A 20,795-nucleotide genomic window follows, 5' to 3' on the forward strand; every position below is an offset into this window, starting at 1 on the left:
TTAAGAATGGACAATCACCCCTGCCCGACACCTTCCGAATCTTCTGTCTTTTCCTTCACTTCCATACTCCTCCACCCAATTGCCTCTCTCAGAGTACAAATTCCCAATCCTCTGAATCTCTCTCCATCTTGCTTCCAGCTTGTCTGCCACGCCTTCTTCAATGTCTCCAATCCAATTGCCTTCCTCAGAGTTAGAGCATCTCAAGCTGACGCAAGTCTCCAAAGATGCCCTGGCAAAAGCACACTCCTCATACACCCACCGCAATCCAGCCTCTCTCCACGCCCACCAATTAGCCTGCCAATGCCAGCCAGGTGGTAACACAAGGACTGTCCTCCATGCCAACCCTTTCCCTCTAAACTTCGCTTGGGGCAATGGATGTACCCTCAACTCCCTTGACGGTCACACCTACACCGACTTCCTTGGCGAATATACTGCCGGGATCTTCGGACACAACGATGCTACCATCCGTGCAGCAATCGACGAGGCTCTTACTCGAGGATGGAGCCTTGGTGGGAATAATATGTATGAGAAGAGGCTTGCCAAATTGGTCTGCGAGCGATTCACGCCTACAATGGAGCTCGTAAGGTTTACCAATTCTGGCACCGAAGCGAACATGATGGCTGTCGCTACCGCAATGGCATGGACGGGTCGAACAAAGATCCTAGTCTTTCGAGGCGGGTACCATGGAGCTACTCTTTCATTCCGCAACCCGCCAAAAGGATCCGCGACAAAGAGCGTCAATCTACCTCATGAGTGGGTGGTTGGTACATACAATGATATCGCTCGGACCGAAGAGGTCCTCTCGGCCCTCCCACCCAAAAGCTTGGCTGTCATCCTTGTGGAACCAATGCTAGGTAACGCAGGGGCGATCCCAGGCTCTCTTCCTTTCCTACAATACCTTAGGTCCTACGCTTCCTCCCACGATGCTCTCCTCATCTTCGACGAAGTCATGACTAGTCGCCTTTCCTATCGCGGATTGGGTCATAAAGTAGGCATTCAGCCTGACCTCATGACCCTGGGCAAATGGGTTGGGGGAGGGATGAGCTTCGGAGCGTTTGGGGGAAGGCGGGATATCATGGAGATGTATGATCCCAGGAAGAGTGGAGGTCTGGCGCATGCCGGGACTTTCAACAATAATGTCATTAGCATGGCTGCTGGATGTGCGGGATGTAAAGTCCTGGATGAGGAAACTACTAATCGTCTGAACGATCTGGGGGAACGTTTGAAGGAGATGGTGACGGATGTCATTGAGAAGCATCTGTATGGCGATGTACCTCATACGGATGGTGCCGATGAAGGATCCTTGAAAGGTAATGCGACCTCACTTTGGCCCAGCGACAATGCTTTCTAAATGTTCACTCATTCTTGAACCTTTTCTCATATTCTCTTCGATTCACATTCGAAAAACAACTGACCTTCCTCTAGCCCCTGGTCACCACACCACGAACGGTACTACCAATGGCACCCTTTCGGATACTCATGACCATCAATTCTCAAACGGAACAACAATAAATTCACCAATGTACATATCAGGCATCGGCTCCATACTCGCCATCCATTTCCCCCCATCATATCCCCACCTCCAATCCCTCTTCTACCACCACATGCTCTCCAAAAGCATCTACCTAGCTGAGCGGGGATTTATGGCGTTGAACATCAAGCTGGGGATGAATGACGTGAAAATGTTTGTGGAGGCGACGGGGGAATTCGTGGAGAGGTACAGGGGTATGATACTTGCGTGCTAGAAGGGGATGACGGTTGGAGAGAAATGGGGGGGGGCTGGTGGTGGGGGGGCACAATAATGACTCGAGACTACCTCAAAGACGTCATACCTCCTCGGCCGTCCATGCAGCAAGCAAAAGGAATCCGACATACCATAAACACATTTCTTCTAAAAACGAACCCAAAAGACCACGCCGCTCCTCCCATTCCCCTCCAACCTCCCTCCCACCTCTCCAGCCAAGCCATCAGAAGAAGCAGCAGTCTTGCGCAAGCGTCAGCAATAACGCAGCACGGGCCCTCACCCCCAACGGCAGAGCCCCCACGTTCTACCTAGCTACCTAGCCACACGAGTATATTCCCTCCTTGACGTACGTACGTACGCATCCTCCTCCCACGCTTGAACTACTCTAGGGAGTAAACGGCTCTAGCTAAGTTTGTGTGTATGTATGTATATTATGTGAGTTCTAAAATGAAGAAAGAAAGCCACGTTCTTTTCTGTTCTGTTTGCGGGCCGGCTTTGCCTGGTTCTCTTGACTATGTGCGTGGGACATTGTTGCTTTACTTTATACGTATATATATATACATACGTGGATTTATATACCGCATAGTATAGTGTAGTGTAGTATAGTATAGGTAAAGTACGCATATTAGAGGATTCAAGCGCCGCTTTCGTCGTCGTGTCCTCTCGGCTGGTAACGTGTGATGCTGCTTCTTTGCATCACCATCACCATCATCATCATCATCATCATCATCATCATCTCTGCTTGAAAACTAGGGTATATATATACACACATACATATTCCATATGCAAAGCGGGCTCAATTCTGCGCTACGGTACGCATACCATCCAATCCATTAAGGAGTTTCCTACACCGATGTCGCATCGCGTCTCGTTTGGATTTCATCATTCACTGCGCGTCTCTCTCTCTCTCTGTAGATGCTAGCTAGCTAGATACAAGAAAGAAGTGAAGTGAAGTGAAGTGAAGTGGAGGAAATCGTTTCGAGCAACCAAGGTGGCTGAGCGACGACACATCTACGGGGAATTGCGCGTCTCTCTCTGTAAATGCTAGCTAGATACAAGAAAGAAGTGAAGTGAATTGGAGGACTTTGGTATCAAGCACTGAGAATCCTCCGCTACTGACGGACGGACACGTCGGCCCCATCACACGTATCTGAGGGATTTTGAATATCTCAGGAAAGCGCCCTCTCTCGACGCTGGCAGTGTTTCGCGTCCAAGATCAACCCAAAAAAAAAGAGGAAACAAAAAAAGGGGGAAGAAGAACAACAGAATCAAAAGCCATATCCAAACACCACCTTTCCCTTCAAATCCCCTCCCCAGCAAAAACACAATCTACGGAACCGTCTGCCGCCCCTCGCCGCCTTGGAACGTAGTCCTCGAGCTGACGGTGATGCGGCGACTCCGCTGGAGCTCGCGGAAACCCTCAACGGGCGCGCAGCGCCGCCGCCAATCCGCGACGTACTCTTTGAAGTGGGCGGTGAAGGTCGCGGCGTCTGTTTCCGCCCGGATTTAGCCTTCCTCGACGACACTTGACGTCCGGACGTGGGGTGAGTGCCATCGGTTCGATGTGGGCGGGGTGGGTTTGAGGGTTGGGGCGTAGAGGGGGGAGGATGGGAGAGGAAAGATGGGAGAAAGAAAATGAAAGAAAGAAAAGAAAAGAAGGACCCATACCATCCTCACAATCAAACTCAAACTCCAGGCTCTGGAAATCCTCGAATCCCGCCTCCGCCCGTTCCTGATCTCCGTATCTGATGCCCCGACGATCCAACGGTATCCCCGCGGGCATGCTCCGCGTGCCTTTCAAAGTCCGCACCCGGATTGCCGAGGTCCCGCTGTGTTTGTTGGGGACGAAGCGCACGAGGGGCTTCTTCTGGTGTCGGCCGTGCTGGAGTATACCGCCCTGTTTCGGGCGGAGCAAGGTGACGCGATCGGAGACTAGGGAGGGTATGGGTCAGCGATGATGCATGCGGCAAATACTTTTTCCGGATGAACCTCGAGTGGTGAGGAAAGGAGGGGAGAAGGGGAGTCGGCGAACGGACCGAAGAGGACGTAAATGAAGTTGCGGGAGAAGATGAACATCTTCGAGTCGTTGACGTTGTCCGTGAGACGGCTCGTCAGTGCGGAGAAAGTCTTACTCGAGATCGAGGAGGGTGGTGACGACGATGCCGACGTTGTCCATAGGCTCGTGGGCGACGACGAATCTGCAAGAGCCGGGTGGGCGCTCGGGAGGTCGGTCCACACTTGTATGCATGGGAAGATCTCCCTCTCGGTCGTGTGTGATCCGCACCGGTGCAGAGAGACGCTCGCAGCGCTGTAGTCACCCTCGAAGTACGCACCCATCAGTGCTCCTTGGAAGCCGTACAGCTCCCACGGGTGATGGTTCCCGTCGGGATCCCTGCAGTCGAATCTGTACCGTAGACTCGGCCGCAGACCGGAGTCGCTGATGTAGAGTTCTGAGCCTTCGGAGCGGTCGGCGGCGAAGGCGTAGACGGGGACCAGGGCGGCGGTGGAGGGTTGGATGACGCTTCGGCTGGTTGGGAGGGCTTCCCTGTAGGTGATGAGGTGGAGATAGCTTGAGACGTGCGAGTCGAACTTGAAGATGCGGACGCGGGTTGGGATGAAGGCTGTGTTGTGTGGAGGGTTGGATTCTATCGAGAAAACGTTGTGTTGGAATCCAGTCCACACCGGTTTTGGAGATTCCGTCTCTGCGTTGGACAATTCGTTCTCATGGAGCCGGGCCGAAATGTGGTCAATACTTTCATAGTCGGCAGACGCGTTCTCGAGATTTGTGATATGAAGCCCATCTGCTAGGGGTGAGATGTTGGTAGCATGGACGCCTCCAGCGTTCGAAAGAAACAAGTTGCTTTTCCTTTGCGTCGATGGAACCGCTCCGAGCTCCGAGGGGACGTGGTGAGAGTGCAAATCAGTCAGTGATACCAGACAGCTACCTTCCAGCTCCACAGGAAAAGTCGAATTGGTAAAATGCCTGCGCATCACTCCCGGCTCCGAAACAGGCGACGAGAGGATTGAGGACGAATCGGAGACCTGAGAAGGTTTCTGCTCTCGCTCGTCGTCTGTACATCTGCCGATATCTCCTAGCTCACTGATGAGATTGCGCATGATTTCTGGCTCCGAAGCAGGCGACGAGGGGATCGAGGATGAATCGGAGAGATGAGAAGATTTCTGCTCTCGCTCGTCGTCTGTACACATGTCGAAATCACCCAGCTCGTTGATGAGATCGTAGTTAGGCACGGTGAATATATCCGTGAAGAAGGATTGGAGAAGGCCCAAGACCTTATTCTTAGCACACGCGACCACCTCTTGGATCTCAAAGCTGGGCTCTTTGTATGCTCGAAGGTCACCTAAGTCGCCAAGCAGCCATGCAGCCTTGAGGGCGTCGATGAATATTGTCGCAACCGTATGCCATGCTTTGTCAGATACAGGTGTTGGATGATAGCTGAGTGCAAGGCCATTCTCGGACCTCCACTCTCTCAAGTCGTCAGAACTCTTCGAGAGCCAGTAAATACTGTGTCGGATCTTCCATGCCATTGGCCCTTCATCCTCCTCCTTGGTACTGACTGCTTCTTGCGTCTTTTGCCTCAGCCTCGCCGCAACATTTTGCCCAACCTCGCGGTGAGAGATGTTGGCGGAGGTGAAGGTATGCAAGTCACGGCCATCTGTAGTCTCCAGCTTGGTTTGTACCGTGATGCCATGAAGGAAGCTGTTCACAAGCTTTTGCAATCGCGCTGAACTGTTCTTGGCTTCGTCGATACGCTTGTATATCTCTTCGACCGTTTCTGATGGTCTTATCCCAGAACTCTCGTTCAGTGCCCTGTTTGATGTCAATCTGTGAACAGGTCATGGACCTGGTAATGGACGAACATTTCCATTGCTTCATTGATGATCTCTACGCCCATTGTAATAGGATTGAGCCGTGTCTGAAGTCGCTCCATCGACGCATCGTCGAGCTCAAACGACCAGTCACCGGTGTCCAGCGTGTCTGACTCATACTGACGAGCGCAGGAGATCAGATCACGCCGGAGGGCGACCAAAGTGTCAGAGAGTCCAACAGTCAGTTGAGAGTACACTGATAGGGGCTCATTGCCCGTGTTGTATCTGCTGTTGAATCGATATATGCCATTCTGCAAGCTCGACAGTGTATGGGCAAGTTTGGCACATGATGCAGATACAGGTAGGAAGAACTTCAGATACCGGCCAAAAAGGTACCTTGCATTTTTTAAGAGCCGCAAATCGCGCCTTGGCTCGTTCTCAGCTGAAGCAGCCATCAAGCTTCTGCAACACGCACTCCTTCATTCCAATGTGTCGTGTGGCTTGTTGATGCGCAGAGCCTTGTAGCGCCAAGGTGCAGGTTGCGGATTCGGACAGCAATTAATAACGACTAAGTGGGAGGAAATAGTTCCGAGCCTCGACTGAAATCTGGGGTTGGGCCCTTCGTATCCACTCCCTGGAGTGACGACGCAAACAAGGGAGGACATTGGTAGGATAGACAAGCCTGACGAGCTGCTCGAGTGAGTTGGGTATAGTCAATTGCCTGAAATCGCCTTGCTGTATGTTTTTTGATAGCGAACCTCCAATGAAAAGGCAAGACGTAACAAATGAGGAAATTGAGACTGAAGATCCTTGAAGCATTGCATGCTGACTGCAGGAGCCACATCACCCACATGGAAAACAGTCGAATCAGGGTCTGGCGCATAAAACGCCGCATGGCAATGTGTAATCTTGTAATAGATTTGCCTCGTAGGCTTATCGCTGCCGTGTCGCAACCGTTGATAATACAGACGTTGGGGCCTGGGCTATGTTGAGTGCGTTGCACTCACGGCTTACGGAAGCACCAAGAAGCATGCCCATCAAACGTAAGATCCGCTCTAAGAGCGCTGTCAGAAGAGGCACACGACTGCAACCAGGGAGACCTCATCTTAAATGCACTGCAACCTGCAGCGGTTCGAATCGTTGAATGCTGTTATTAATCACCGCTGCATATTTTTTGCAGGACGGCTGGCTTCTTGTTCTGAGCGGCACCTGCGCCAGTCTTCTCTGGTTTCAAGCGAACCCTCGCGGAAGACAACTTGAGAAGCCGGCAAAGAGGTCTCCTACCGGAGAATGTCGACAAATCCGTCGCCCTCTGTCGTTCGTTCGCAGCGAAACAACGTACGGCGGCCGACCTCTAATCATGAGATCGAGCTTGACGCCTACCAAGATGACGAAAGCAGAATGCTGCGCCCAGACCAGGCAAAGACTGGTCGACCTGATAATCTCGACCTTGGTAGCCACGGGAAGTTGAAGCTCGTAAGGCCAAGGGATCATCTCGGATATTTTTCCACCAGGTGGGGCCCCTCACACAATATTTTTCTTTCACAAGCTGACGTGATTGTAGTGCGCTGATCTTGAACAAAATGGTTGGAACCGGAGTATTCGTTGCGCCGCCAACAGTACTGGCAATTACTGGTAGTAAAGGCATCAGTCTTATTTTATGGCTTCTAGGCGGCGTAGTAAGCTGGGCAGGGTGAGCGATACCTTCTTCGTGACCCAAAAACCATAATCCTGGCCTTATTCTGACCAACAAACACCCACTAGACTTGCAGTTTACTTGGAATACGGTATCAGGTTTCCACTTAGCGGAGGAGAGCTCCATTATGTGAGTCGAGTTCTCCTAATTTGGACGGCTCCTGCGCCTTTTACCATTCTAGAGACCGGATGCCTCATTCGATGTGAGAATCTGGTGTCCGGACAGCCGTAGTGCACATGATAAAAGATCACAACCGTCTCAAATTCTGCTGATATTGTGACATTAGATCGACTTTGTTTGGACGAAACCAAAGCTCCTAATGACTTACACGTATTCCATCTTCTATATCATCCTCAGTGGAAGCCAAGCGAACAGTCTGGTTTTCGGCCAATCTGTTCTCCTGGCCAGCACTGTCGAGGGCACCGTTCTGGATCCACGCCTGCAGAAATTATTCGCTATATTGCTCATTGCAGCCGTCTGCCTACTCCAGGCTTTCTCCCGGATCAACTATGTGCGCTTCGCCAACGCCTTTGCCGTCTATAAGATTACCTTTCTCTCCATCGTATCGATTCTTGGACTGTGTGCTCTCCGGAACGAACGCACGCCTGTTGCAGCAGTGCTGGATGATCCCTATGGGGTCAAGAATCTGAGCGATGCTTTCGCTGGAACGACGCTCAAACTGTACCCGGTCTCGATTGCCATGCTGGACATTTTCAGAGTATACAGCGGCTATGAGAACGCAAATTTTGTGAGCCACATTTTCCTATCTTGACCTTTTAAAGAATTAGAAGCCAATTTACCACATTGGCATAATCAGCACTCAAATTTTGTCGGCCTATGTTGCACACGAGCGACATCATTTTCTGATCGTTGAGCATGCGTTGTGAGAAGCTGACCTCGTTTGAAACTTGGAAGATCTTGGAGGAAGTTCGGAGGCCGCCTGGAGACGAAACGAGAGTATTTCGTCGAGGAGCCAAGTTCACCATTTTGATAGTCTGGTTTTTCTACATTATGGTGAACGTTTCGCTGGTGGGTCTTGACTATTAGCCCAATCACGGGTCATGGCTGATAGGATCTCAAGTTCGCGGCTTGCTCCACAGAAGAGCTGATCAACTCATCGGACGTTCTTTCCTTATTCTTCTCGAAGGTGAGCAACTTTCAAACCCATTTCACCCATACTGATCACGACCCATCTGCCAAGGTGTTCGGGCCATCTCCAAAGACACGCACGGCATCGGGGACACTGCTGGCGATCTCTGCAGCCGGAAATATCATGTCAGCCACGTATTCCGCAGTAAGAGGTGAGTGCTATGGATATGCTCCAAATGCCAGGAGCTAGTAATGCTGAGGGGATTTCGAAACAGTCAAACAGGAGATAGCTCGTCTTGGCATCCTTCCTTTCCCTGCATATTTTGCGAAGTCCACCAGATATGATACGCCAGGGCCAGCGTTATTACTTCACTTCATTTTTTCCACCGTTTTTATCATCGCAACACCACTCTCGAATGCCAACGGTTATCTCGTCTTCAGCACCATCTTCTACTATGATAGAACGGTCGTTGCAAGTGAGTGGTCGGTCCCCGTCTGTTAAATTCCAGACTCACTGTATATAGTGGTCCTTGGAATTGCACTGCTGGCTGCACCCCATTTGAAGACCTTCGAATACGAGGGCCAAAAGTGGTCGCCCAAGGGCAGCAGCTTAGGACTATGGTACTTATTCCCTCTCACAGGGATATACATAGTCGCCAATCTGTTCGTCTTCGTGGTGGATTGGTTCCCCGCAAGCCTACAGAACACATTACACACCAAAGAACGGGTCGTAGCTTCATGGGTTGGTCCGACAGTTGGGACTGCTTGCTTCGCAGCAGGTGCAGCGTACTGGCTCTGGGATCGACACATTCTTCACTTCCTTGGATACGACTCGGAGCCTCTTCAGGAGCGCACGGAAGGTTTGACCGTGCACATTACCTTTGAGGTGAGTCTGAGATTGTCCATGAAAGTTCTAGTCTAATTCTCAACAAAGCGTCGATTGAGTGGCTTTGCGGCCTGTATAGTTAAGGGTGCCATGCTCTATCTAGACAAGTTGAAGGAATTCTGGGATCTTGTAATTTGTCGCCGACACCGCGATCAGGATGAAATGTAATGGGCTGTGTGTGGAATTCAGTATATCTTGAATCTGCTAGAAAGATGTCAGTCAAGAGCTAGATTCCCATTCTATTACCTGTTGGAGCAAGTAGAATGAGGAACCAAGCATCCAAAGCTTGATACCTGTCATATATTTTCTAGTATAGTCCGATGTTCTCAAGACCAGCTGCGACTTCGCCAACAGTAAAGACATTCTGGTGTCTTCAATTGAAAAATTGCCCAGAGGAGCCTTGCCTATTGCCAGTCTTTGCACTGATGTCACAATATTCTTGCTCAAAGAAAAAATTACTCTCTCCAAATGCAGGCTTCAGCTCGTCAAGCCAGGTAGCCCTCGCATCGAACTTTGCGAAAAATAGCCGCTCTGTCCAGGCCGGATTTCGCGCTTGGAAGAACTTCAGTGCGAAAACACGTTCTCCAGAGATTTCTTCAATGCCAACTATACCAATTTTGCCTGGAGACGCTGACATCGAGGGTCCTCGAGCAGTCCGCGCGGTACCAGGAACGCTAGCAACCGCGGAACTGAAAATCGAGTAGGCCGATGCGAGGGGAACCGAAAAGTAGTCCTTGGCTCCGGTATCACGCTCCACAAACCTACGTCAGATGCGAGTACGTATCAGCAATGTTTGCCGACTAAAGCCAATCTTTCCATGCCTCCAAAAATGGAAGAGCCTCGTCCAAGAGTCGGTAAATCCTGGAAAATACGATAGTTACCTACATGTAATAAGGTACAGCACCCAGTCTGGTCTGCAGATCCCACATCCTCGCCCAGGTCGAAGGATCATCATTGATCCCTCGTATAAGGGGACCTTGGCACCTGATCTGTGCCCCCGTCATATTGATCAGCCTCATTGCTTTCTGTGCAGCCGGATGCTCAAGTTCCCGGGGGTGGGTGAAATGCGCTTGTATAGTAATATGTTTCCCTGAATCCACGATTTCGGAGAACAGCTGTAAGAGGGACCTGGAGTCTGGGTCGGAGGAAAAGCGGTATGGCCAGTAAGCTAGGGATTTTGTCCCTAGTCTGATGGTGTTCAAGTGCTGAGTATCTGAACTGTTCAGCAGAGGCGATATATAGCTTCGCAAGGTTCGAGACGACATCACCAAGGGATCACCCCCAGTAAAGAGAAGATCCTTCACGCGTGGATGCTGACTGATGTAGCGTTTTAGGTGCTTGACCTCTTTGGACTGGAATTGTTGTTCCGATCCGACGGAGGTAAATTGAGCCCAGCGGAAGCAATAAGTACAGAAAGAATGACAGTATTGACCCTACAGTCAATGAGCAAGGTCTGCAAAACTTGAACAACTGGGCTCCGACCTCTGTGGGGAAAAAGAGTATCGTTTCACGGTACTTGTGCTGCGTACCAAGCATCTCTTGATCGTGCAGAATAGGCACATTCTCCTCCTTCTGGCCTGCAGGATGCGGGTTGAGAGTAGCACGGATCTTCTCGGCCTTTTCGCGCAAAGATACTTTGGAGAGTCCGACCTGGGAGACGGCGGAGACCATTGAATCGAGATCATGGTGCGAAAGCATTGCTGGTTGGGGAAAAACGAGCTGAAAGATTGGATCGGCGGGCACATTGGACCTGTTATATTGGCAAAGGCTTTAGCATTAGAGCAGCAAAGATTCACGGTCAGAGAGCACGTCAACCAAACTTAAGGTAAACAATACTATCTCCCTTCCAAATCTTGTTCAGACTGTTATGATTTTTACAGGGAGTAGGAAGACTCGGAGACCAACCAATCGATGAGATCTTCTACGACATAGTTGTTGGCCCTCATGGGGAAGACTTGAGCGGCAGCCAGGTAAGAGGTGGGATCCAACCTGGGGGCATAACGTTCAAAAAGCGTGGCGATATGACTTTTGGTGTATAAGCGAAATGCTCGAGGATGCTCTTCAATCCTCTCATGTGGTACAACAAGCGGCGGCGCCGTTGCATAAGAGCGGCCGGTATACCTTGTCAGTCCCGGAAAGCTTCTAGCAAGTGCCTTATAGCTGCGAACCTTGCATAGAGCCATGGAGGTAGGACATTAGAATATTATCGTTCCCTTTGATATGGTTTCACAGACAACGACCTTTGTTATTCTCAACATCAGCTAGGGGTGTATCATACGTGATATTGGTCGAGCTTACTCTCATGGTCTTGAGCCTCATTCCTTGAGGGGTTGTGCCAGCGATTCATTGGCCATAGATTTGCCTTCAAGGGACCAGTCATTGTCGCGAGCAAGGTGGGGGTGCATCCATTAACACAACGATATTCAAATCATTCAATGCCTTATCATTCAGGGTCCACACACTTTATTTGTGGGTTTTTTGGCTTACGCGCTGCCTTGCAGCCTCGCAGATTTCCCTCAAGTTCAATTGGGCGAGTCAAGCATGTGACACGGTGGAAATCTCTCGACGTCTTCTGGTGGCGCTTTGTGTTGCCTAGACAAGGCTCGACATGCATGATGGGCTCTTGGCCCGCAAATTCCGATGTCCTAGATGGCCACTTCACCCGCCCTTTGCATTAGCCTCTCCATGCAAGCCCCGCCCCAAAGACCACCGAACGCATAGAGGTATGACTCAAAGTGCTCGTATCGAGTCATTTACCTCAGATCAGCCCGGCCGCAGAGACTCTCCTAAACATTGCCCATCCAATCACGGCTAGGCTGAAGATTATGAGTCCCTGTATTGGATCTGTAATAATGCCCCGTATAACGAGGAAGGCACTGAACGCGCAAAATATAACAGGGTTAAAGGTCCATGTTTTGTCCCGTTTATTAAGAGCTTTTCCGCGACGACGGAGTATGAAGATTCCAAGGACGGCCAGTAGAAAGAACGAATATTCTGAAATACCTGCATAGCATTTAACGATCATGATCATAGTTTAAGAAGCTGACGTGGATATCATACCTACAAATGTTACCAAGCTGTCAAAAGTCCCTACGACGACGTAGAGTGTTGCAATAGATGCGTTCATGATCATTGCATATCTACGGGGTCAGCCCATTTTGAAGCAATTTCGGTGGTCTGAATTGACTTACATGGGTACTTTCTTGTCCCAGCGCAGAGTCTCCGTTCTCTCGGCGAACCACAAGATGCCAGCGGACACAAAAGCTGGGAACCTTTGCAGTGCCTTCCTTGTAGAAAGCGACTCTTCTTCTCTCGCAGAGCAATGATCGTTGCCGAAAAACTTGGGAAAGTAATGGTTCTTACTCGCGGCGACAATTAGTCTCCCAGTTGCAAAGACATTCGCATTCAAAGCCCCCAAACAAGATGCTGAAACGACTAAAGAATAGACCGTGCCGCCGGTAGCTCCGAAAACGTGCAGACCAAACTCCTGGCTGGTGTGTCAATATCGACTCTGCCTTCCTAAGGGTGTGCAAGTCTATCGGGAGCACCGACCACTGCAACAACGCTTCTTTCTCTCATCGTTTCAAACGGAATTACCATGAAAAGTGCGATATTCATAAGAACGAAGCCACTAACGGCCACAAACATGGCAGTGTTGATTACTCGAGGTAAATCACGAGATGGGTCAGTCATCTCGCCAGCAACGAAGCCGATCTGAAGCTCGTAGATGTAGGCGTTAGCATTAATGGTTAGGATGAGTGACGGGAAGATCAGATAGTCCTCACCGATTCCCATCCACCGTAGCAGAAAAGTGCGCCGTAAATAGCTGTAATGTACTCACCTGCCTTAGCCCAGTTGAGCATGGTCTGGCGATGCGGATCTGGATCACTTGCGAACCACTCAGGCTCTGTTTCATGGGAACGACGGCCTGTTACACCCATGACTATGCCAGTGGCAGCAATTGAGAAAACCGCGAGTAGCTTCAAGATCAGAAACGCGTTCGCAGCCCGTGCTCCGGCAATCGTACCAAGACAGTTGATGCAGGTAATCAAGAAGAGTCCTAGTATTGCAAGAATCTTTACTTCCCACGCAGAAAGTACGTCGACGGACCCGGCCGCAATGCTCAAGTTTTCGGCAAAAATCATCGCAATCATTGCCATGGCACAAGGCTTTGATATGGCGATCCATATCCATGTAAAGAGAAATCCGAGATAATCACCATAACAGGCCTTGAGATATTCCTGGATACCTCCATTCTTAGGTATTGCTAGTCCGAGTTCGATGAACGAGGCGGCGCCTGTCCAGACCATGATGCCTCCCACAAGCCAAATCAAGACGGCTGCGCCCGGAGATGGTACGTGATTGCTCACTTGGGAAGGAGCAGAGAAGATTCCGGAGCCGATCTGAAGGCCGAGGACGAGAGCGAGGCCGTTGACGAATGTCAAGGAAGCATTGGGTTGGGCTCGAGGATTGCTGCTGGATAAGGTTTCATCGACGACGGATGGGGAAAAAGAGTCTGATACTTCAGGCGCATCCAGCTCTCCGAGGTGTCCATCGGCTTGTAGCACCAGTGATCTACGTGAATCTAGTGACGAGGACGCTTTGATGGAGTTGGCAGCAGGATCACTGCCCAAGCTTACGGAATGTCAGTGCCGTGAAGATGTAGGAAGAAACGGCTGCTTACAGGGGTAAATGTGGGGATATCATACCACGAGTCCAACCAGAAAACAATAGTCTCGCAAAGTGATACACCAATTTACGGTCTGACGTGCTTAAAGGATAATGGAGATAAAGTCGATAAGCAAGTCAGCTTGCTCAAGGCTGGACGAACATGGAGCGAAATAGGTGTTTGAAGGGAGGATAAGATATGCTGGGATGTATAGAAGACAAAGGGCACTCGAAATCAACGGACAGCAACATCTGAGCCTACCGTATCGGGTATGGAGCGAAGGGTTTCCGCGGTCAGGTTGGGAAGCGTCTACTTTAAGATCGGCAAAGGGGTTTTACTAATCATATCTGAAGAGTCTTAACAGGATTATATATATAGAATATTTCGACCTATATTAATAAGATATAGGGTATAAGTAGCTATAGTATAAAATAATATCATATTAGATGTATTTTATAGAGGTCTTAAGAGTATCTTTAAATTCTAGAAAATTTCTTACTTAAGACTTTATCGATAATTATATATTTTTAAAATATAATATTCAATTTTTTATTAGTTAATTATTAGCCCTATATCTTTAATACGTATATAGAAATATTATATAAGTTTAACGTTAAGATTAAGATTTTAGCTCTAAGAGATAAATATTTAAATATATTTAAATTATAAGTTAATTTATAATTTATAAAGATCGAAAAGATATAATACTAATATGAAATTTAAGTAATTTTCGAGATATTATTTTAAAAGATATAGAATATTTCTAATTCTACTCGATATTTTATATATAAATTATCGTATTTTAAAATCGTCTCGTATAAAATAAACTAGTCTCGTTATAGAGCTTTAAGAATTATAAGATTCTATAAATAGATTATAAAGATATAAATTTTTAAAGAAAAGAAGTAAAAGTTAAAAAATTCTAAGTTTAAAAAAATTTATATCTTTTAGACTAGTAATAATTTAAATTCTATAAGAAAAGATAATATCTAGATAAATAATCTATAAAAATTAGAAATTTTAACGTAATAGCGATTTAAATTCTACGCTTTTCATCTAAGTAAATAAGAAGATTTATTTCTATTAATTATATTCTTTTAAGTAATATTAATTAATAGTAATATTACTATTAAATAATAAGTATTATATTCTTAATATAGCGTAACTTATCTTACTAGCGTAACTTAGTATATCGCTTTCTTTCTTCTCTTTCGTTTATAGCTTTAGCTTAAGTAATTAATTAATTAGAATTATATTAAGAAATATCTTTCTTCTTCGTAAAACTTCTTTTTCGAAGTATATATATACTTCTTATATCTATAATCTTAATAATAATATTATTATTATATTATAGAATTTAATAATCTCTAAAGAAATTCTCGAGAAAAGTATTATAAGCGATTATTAGTATATATAAAAGAATAAGATAAAGCTAAGTTATAAAATCTTAAATTTATATATATAATTAATTATAAATTTAAATTCGCTACGCTCTTTAATTAGATCGACTAAGTTAGCTCGATAATCTTTCTAAGCTCTCTTATTAAAAAAAAATAGATATATATTATTAACATATAGAATAACTTTTTTATTTTCTTAATTAAATTTTAATTAATTTTTTTAAATTATAGAACGAAGTATAAGCTTTCAGATAAAAAAAGAATTTTTAAATTTAGTCTTATAATTATTAAAGCGTAAGAAACTCAAATATCGCTTATTAAAGTTCGCTCGACAGCCCTAATTAAAAAAAAAATAATTATGAATTTAATTTATAGACCTTTACTCGTAAGATATAATTATATATTCTCTTAATATAATATCTTATCTCTATTTAAAAATTAAAGTTAAAAATATATAGATAAATTCTAATATTATATAATTACGAGTAAAGGTTTATAAATTAAATTTATAATTTTTTTTAAATTAGAGCTATCGAGTAAATAGATAAGCGAACTTTAATAAGTAATATTTAAATTCCTTACGCTTTAATAATTATAAGATTAAATTTAAGAATTTTTTTTTAACTAAAAGTCTATATTTTATTCTTACTATAAATTAAAAAGAAATCTTAAAGTTTTAATAGAGAATAAAAATGTTATTTTAAAATTAAATAATGTATATCTAATTAGAGCTATTCGACTATCGAGCGATCTTTAGTAAGCGACCTTTAATAAGCGATATTTAAATTTCTTACGCTTTAATAATTATAAGACTAAATTTAAAAATTCTTTTTTTATTTAAAAGCGTAAGTTTTATTCGATAATTTAAAAAAAAATCTTAAAATTTTAATAGAAAATAAAAAAGTTATTCTATATATTAATAACGTATATCTATTTTTTTAATAAGAGAGATATAAAAGAGCGAGATTTTAATAGTTACGAACGTTAATTTATTTACTTACGATAATTTAATCGATCTAATTAAAGAGCGTAGCGATTCTAAATTTATAATTAACTATATATATAAATTTAAGATTTTTAAACTTAGCTCTATCTTATTCTATTATATATATTAACGAGTAAAGACTTATAAATTAAATTTATAATCATTTTTTTTAATTAGAGCTATCGAGTAAATTTAATAAGCGATCTTTAATAAGCGATATTTAAATACCTTACTTTTTAATAATTATAAGATCGAATTTTATAATTCTTTTAGTATTCGATAGCGTAAACTACGCTCTATAATTTAAAAAAGAAATCTTAAAATTTTAATAGAAAATAAAAAAGTTATTTTATTTATAAATAACGTATATCTAATTTTTAATAAGAAGGCGCGGGAGGGCTATCGGGCTAATTTAGCTGGTCTAATCAAAGAGCGTAATAAACTCGAATTTATAATTAGCTATACATACAAATTCAAGATTTTTTAGCTCAGCCCTACCTTATTCTTTTATATATACTGATTGAAGGAATACTTAGAAGATCTATAGATTAGAAGATCTTCTCGATCTTATTATTGATAATTAAATTATATTTTATATCTTACTAAACACTTTCCCACCATCGGAAGGCACAACACTAGAGTTCATGGCATCCATCAATCCCTTTTGCAAGCTGCCTGAGAAAGTCATCTGCTCGATCCTTGAGTTCACCACCGCCGCAAGCCTCGCATTTCACATGTGCCTCATGATAATTAAGCCAGAATATGGCAGCGCACAGCTCGATCAAGATGTCTAGCCATCACGCCCCGTGGCCTTCTTTGCTTCGAAGATAGCGCAAGCGTAATACGTGCCCAGCGAGCATGATTGGAAGCCCCAAACGACAACGGCTCCGCTAAGTCTACCGTAGCCATCGCGCGGGACAAATTCAGTGGACGATTCGGAATGCGGAGGACGGGGACCTTTGGATTGGGGTCGTTGAGCAGAAAGGGGTAGGGGAGGTAGGATTGCTTGAATCGGACTTGAACATTGGGTGTGGTGGGTGTGGACTTCTCTGCTGCATAGCTATGTGGTTCAGCCGCAGAAGATGAGCTTTCTTTCTTTTTGCAACTATTTTGAGTCGCTTCAAAGTGTCTTCGATCCCGGCCACTATTGCCATTCACCATACGCACCCGACCTTGACCTGCTGGTACCAATGCCAATATAGGGTTCCTCACTGCATATTGAAAGATCTGTATAGAAAGCTTCCACTGCCGAGTTGTTGAAACACGAGATTGCAACATCATTATCACGGACGTTTCAAAGCGAGGCAAGATCTGGTCGAGTTTCCACTCTGTCGTCTCTCAGAGACAGCAGGAGCAGATGAAACTCCTCGCATGCAGAAGTGAGGGAGATGCGAAAGCTTTCTATCATTTTGAGAGATTCAAAGATGTCACCTATCTCCGGAGAGGATTGGAATGTCCGACCTTGCCGATGCCGATGAGTAGGAAAGGAAGAATGGGGCCGCACAAAGGCTGAGCAGTTTTCTTTTCGATGATACACGATGAGATAAGACAGTGATATTTTCAAAGTTTGCATGCGGGCTAGTTACTGATTCACACCCCAGTGGGGTGTGATTTGGTAATTGGCCATTTCCTGGGTATGATTCGGTAAGGATTCATAGTTTTGGGGTATGGATCAGTAATTAGCCCCTTTGCATGCTAATTGTCATACGTCGAACACCGGTATAGCGATCATCGCCGACCTTCGATCCGCAATATCAGGAAGTGACCACCCCTTCAGATAGTCCCTTCCTCCCACATCGCCAAACTTATCGCCAAGAAGTACCTTCTCTGGATCTACCTGACCCGTGCCGCCTTTCGAGGATTCTTTATAAACCGCAGTCGCCTGATCCGAGTCACTACTGCTGAAAGGCAATCCTCGACTGTCTCTATGCCAAGGTAAGAATGTGTTCTTCGTCCGTACGCTTTCTTGCACACTAGATTCGGACCGAGAGACCTGTTGCTGTTTCTGTTGTTGATATTGTTGTTGTTGTTGTTGTAGACTGCCTTTCTTACCGAAACCAAAGCTACCAGTCTTGTTCCCCCAGAATATGTACCTCCGAATACCAGAGCGATTGTGAGATTGCTCCAGGAAGCTTCTCAACAAAGGACGTAGAGCGGGAATTGAAGTAATGATGATCCCAACAAACTGCTCAACAGCAGCCCAAGTCGCAGGCTTCGTGAAGCCGAACGTATAATCATCCGCAAAGACGCCCCTTAATGTGATAGCTTTAGCCACCGCACATCCTGCGGTAAAGACCCCCAAGCCCATAAGCACACACAACGCGACCTTGGTTCGAAAGCTCATCTGCAGCCGATGGATGACCAAGACAGGTATACCGGCACACACCAAATCCGTCACAACATCAACAGCAAAGCCAACATATCCCGCTAGAACTGTCGTGTGCGTTGATAAGCACGATCCTTGGACCTTCGGGTTCCAAAGCGCGGCCAGGGGTCTACAATGCAGGAAGAAGAGCATCGCTAGCGCTAGGTGGGTGACGGCGACGAAAACGAGGAGGGACCGGAGGAACAAAGTGATCCCGCGGCGAGCGCGTTCCACGACTCGGAGAAGGGCTAAGCAGACGGAGATCTTGACGACGCCAATGCCGAAGACGTTGAGGGCTTCAGAGATAGCACTGAATTCGAGCATGGCAATGACAGATTGTGGGGGAAGGCAGGATACATGTCGACCCATACCCGAGGTGATCATTTTGGTGAAGAAACCGCCGGCTAGGATTCCTACGGCCTGGATGAGCGCTAGTGTGAGCCATTTATCCTTCATGCGGTTTCTAGAGTTGGAAATCGTGCAACGACAGAGGTAAACGCAAAGCGCAGGTAAGACGGTGTACTAACCAGACTTGCCACTGCTGTGTAGTCATCCCACCCAATTTTACCATTGACACCCGAGCGGACGTAGATTCGCAAGCTCACGGTAAGGATACCGAAGGATAAGAGTATCCAGGTAAAGGCTAGACCAATAGTTCCTTGATTTTCGTCGCAAAATGAATGGGACATGGCGGACGAGGGAAGAGAAGTAAGATAGCAAATTCCTGTCGGTTGCTTGGAATGAAGACGCGAATATGCAAGAGCGGCATCAAGTTCTTGTCTCTGGCTGCTTTGGAATAAAAGGAACTTACCACCTCGGATATCAACGACTATAACCACGGAGGAGATCAGACCTGGGTCAAAGATGGCATCTTCTTTACCATGCCTACTTTCTGCTGTCAGCATTGCATGCACCGCATGTAGCGTAACATCGTTGGTCGACTCACGTAGGGCACTGGGAGCCGACGCTCGTCACTCGCATCTGCACTGCGCCTTGTTCAAAATGTCATGAAGTCATCGAGCATTCTTTCGCTTCGCCAATTCAAAGGCTGCATATTGCTCCAATTGCAAACAATCAAAAGGTTTTGGTAGCTATTTCAGACCGGCGGAGCAAAAAGATAATTCGTGGGTGTTCCTGTGGGGCTTGGGGTGGTGGATGCAGGCCTAGACCCGAGGTATCGCTTGGTGCATGCTAAGGGGGGGAAGTCGAAACATTGATCCAGTCGAGAGCAATGGATTTCATTCCCTTTTCCAAGGCTGTATTGCGCGGTATATGCAAGTACTTTTGGGCTGCAGCCCTGCAGGTCACCGAATTCTTCGGGAATAAGCAGGGGATAAACCGGGCTGTCCATCTGCTTAAAGATTATTGCTTGAAGGCCATACGGTACAAGTAGAGTGAGATTCGTTAATGGCTCGATCCATCAAGACCGAGATTGAAAACGTATGAATTCAAAACAGTTGCCTGGATCTTTGCAGCAGAGGTCTTGTCCTTTGAGGGACGAGGCTTGGTGGACTGATTGCGGCTGAGCCTGCCTCATGCGAAGTAATAAATCCTGAGCCTGATCCCGGAATCTTGGTTCAAACCGCACCTTTGTGTTCAACGAGCAAAAGAAACCCATCGTCTCAATCATGACTTAGCCTTTCATTGTCTACGTCCACGTTCCACAGTCCTAAGCGTTACAAGATTGCCATCATCTTAGATGGGCTTCAAACACCGTACGCGAAGGCTTCGTCAATAGTTTCGTTGAATTGAGGAAGTCGGCTTATACAGGCCTCAATCCTAAGTGAAAGATCAGCGCATTCGTAAATCACCACCAAGCTCTAGCTCTCGCCCTCACTGCGTGTCCAACACCCCAAGCACCTCCACCCACCGAGAACTCCAATACAAACATGACGCTTTGGTAACAAGATAATCTTGTACCAGTACGAGTCCCTACCTCCTTATCTCTTATCAGAGCATCATGCAGGTTGTTATACTCAATACCATATAGGCCCTTTGATACCGTTGGCTAGGTAGCTTCCAGAGCATAACCAAAGGTACTCGTAGTTAGCTTGTGCGGGTAAACAACATGGATAGAGCTGTCAGTAGTCTTCAACAAGCTTCAGTAGAACTCAACGCTGTCGGCTTGTTAGC

General features: G+C 46.2%; 6 protein-coding genes across 6 annotated transcripts; 2 read left to right on the forward strand and 4 right to left on the reverse strand.

Annotated features, from left to right (window-relative positions):
* Positions 1 to 160: 160 nt before the first annotated feature.
* Positions 161 to 1,745, forward strand: HO173_008160 (uncharacterized protein; the record flags this gene model as incomplete). The annotated part of the gene is made up of 2 exons (XM_037310060.1): positions 161 to 1,310; positions 1,426 to 1,745. 2 exons carry the CDS (start codon positions 161 to 163, stop codon positions 1,743 to 1,745), a joined length of 1,470 nt encoding a protein of 489 aa, XP_037163020.1.
* Positions 1,746 to 3,073: 1,328 nt separating this feature from the next.
* Positions 3,074 to 6,027, reverse strand: HO173_008161 (uncharacterized protein; the record flags this gene model as incomplete). The annotated part of the gene is made up of 4 exons (XM_037310061.1): positions 3,074 to 3,234; positions 3,413 to 3,676; positions 3,781 to 5,573; positions 5,624 to 6,027. 4 exons carry the CDS (start codon positions 6,025 to 6,027, stop codon positions 3,074 to 3,076), a joined length of 2,622 nt encoding a protein of 873 aa, XP_037163021.1.
* An 835-nt stretch (positions 6,028 to 6,862) lies between these two features.
* HO173_008162 (uncharacterized protein) lies at positions 6,863 to 9,411 on the forward strand (the record flags this gene model as incomplete). The annotated part of the gene is made up of 10 exons (XM_037310062.1): positions 6,863 to 7,086; positions 7,137 to 7,265; positions 7,337 to 7,397; positions 7,555 to 8,016; positions 8,184 to 8,297; positions 8,350 to 8,415; positions 8,470 to 8,569; positions 8,633 to 8,833; positions 8,882 to 9,243; positions 9,292 to 9,411. 10 exons carry the CDS (start codon positions 6,863 to 6,865, stop codon positions 9,409 to 9,411), a joined length of 1,839 nt encoding a protein of 612 aa, XP_037163022.1.
* Positions 9,412 to 9,616: 205 nt separating this feature from the next.
* On the reverse strand, positions 9,617 to 11,426 carry HO173_008163 (uncharacterized protein; the record flags this gene model as incomplete). Its single annotated transcript, XM_037310063.1, has 4 exons — positions 9,617 to 10,004; positions 10,129 to 10,676; positions 10,726 to 10,993; positions 11,149 to 11,426. The coding sequence occupies 4 exons, from the start codon at positions 11,424 to 11,426 to the stop codon at positions 9,617 to 9,619; spliced, it is 1,482 nt and encodes a 493-aa protein (XP_037163023.1).
* Positions 11,427 to 12,001: 575 nt separating this feature from the next.
* Positions 12,002 to 13,950, reverse strand: HO173_008164 (uncharacterized protein; the record flags this gene model as incomplete). Its single annotated transcript, XM_037310064.1, has 6 exons — positions 12,002 to 12,246; positions 12,304 to 12,383; positions 12,435 to 12,730; positions 12,796 to 12,957; positions 13,029 to 13,878; positions 13,928 to 13,950. The coding sequence occupies 6 exons, from the start codon at positions 13,948 to 13,950 to the stop codon at positions 12,002 to 12,004; spliced, it is 1,656 nt and encodes a 551-aa protein (XP_037163024.1).
* Positions 13,951 to 17,999: 4,049 nt separating this feature from the next.
* HO173_008165 (uncharacterized protein) lies at positions 18,000 to 19,643 on the reverse strand (the record flags this gene model as incomplete). Its single annotated transcript, XM_037310065.1, has 3 exons — positions 18,000 to 19,082; positions 19,190 to 19,547; positions 19,609 to 19,643. 3 exons carry the CDS (start codon positions 19,641 to 19,643, stop codon positions 18,000 to 18,002), a joined length of 1,476 nt encoding a protein of 491 aa, XP_037163025.1.
* Between the last annotated feature and the right edge of the window lie 1,152 nt (positions 19,644 to 20,795).

Source organism: Letharia columbiana, assembly GCF_014066305.1.
Source record: "Letharia columbiana isolate WasteWater2 chromosome Unknown Sc0000028_s0, whole genome shotgun sequence".
Classification (NCBI taxonomy): Eukaryota; Fungi; Ascomycota; class Lecanoromycetes; order Lecanorales; family Parmeliaceae; genus Letharia; species Letharia columbiana.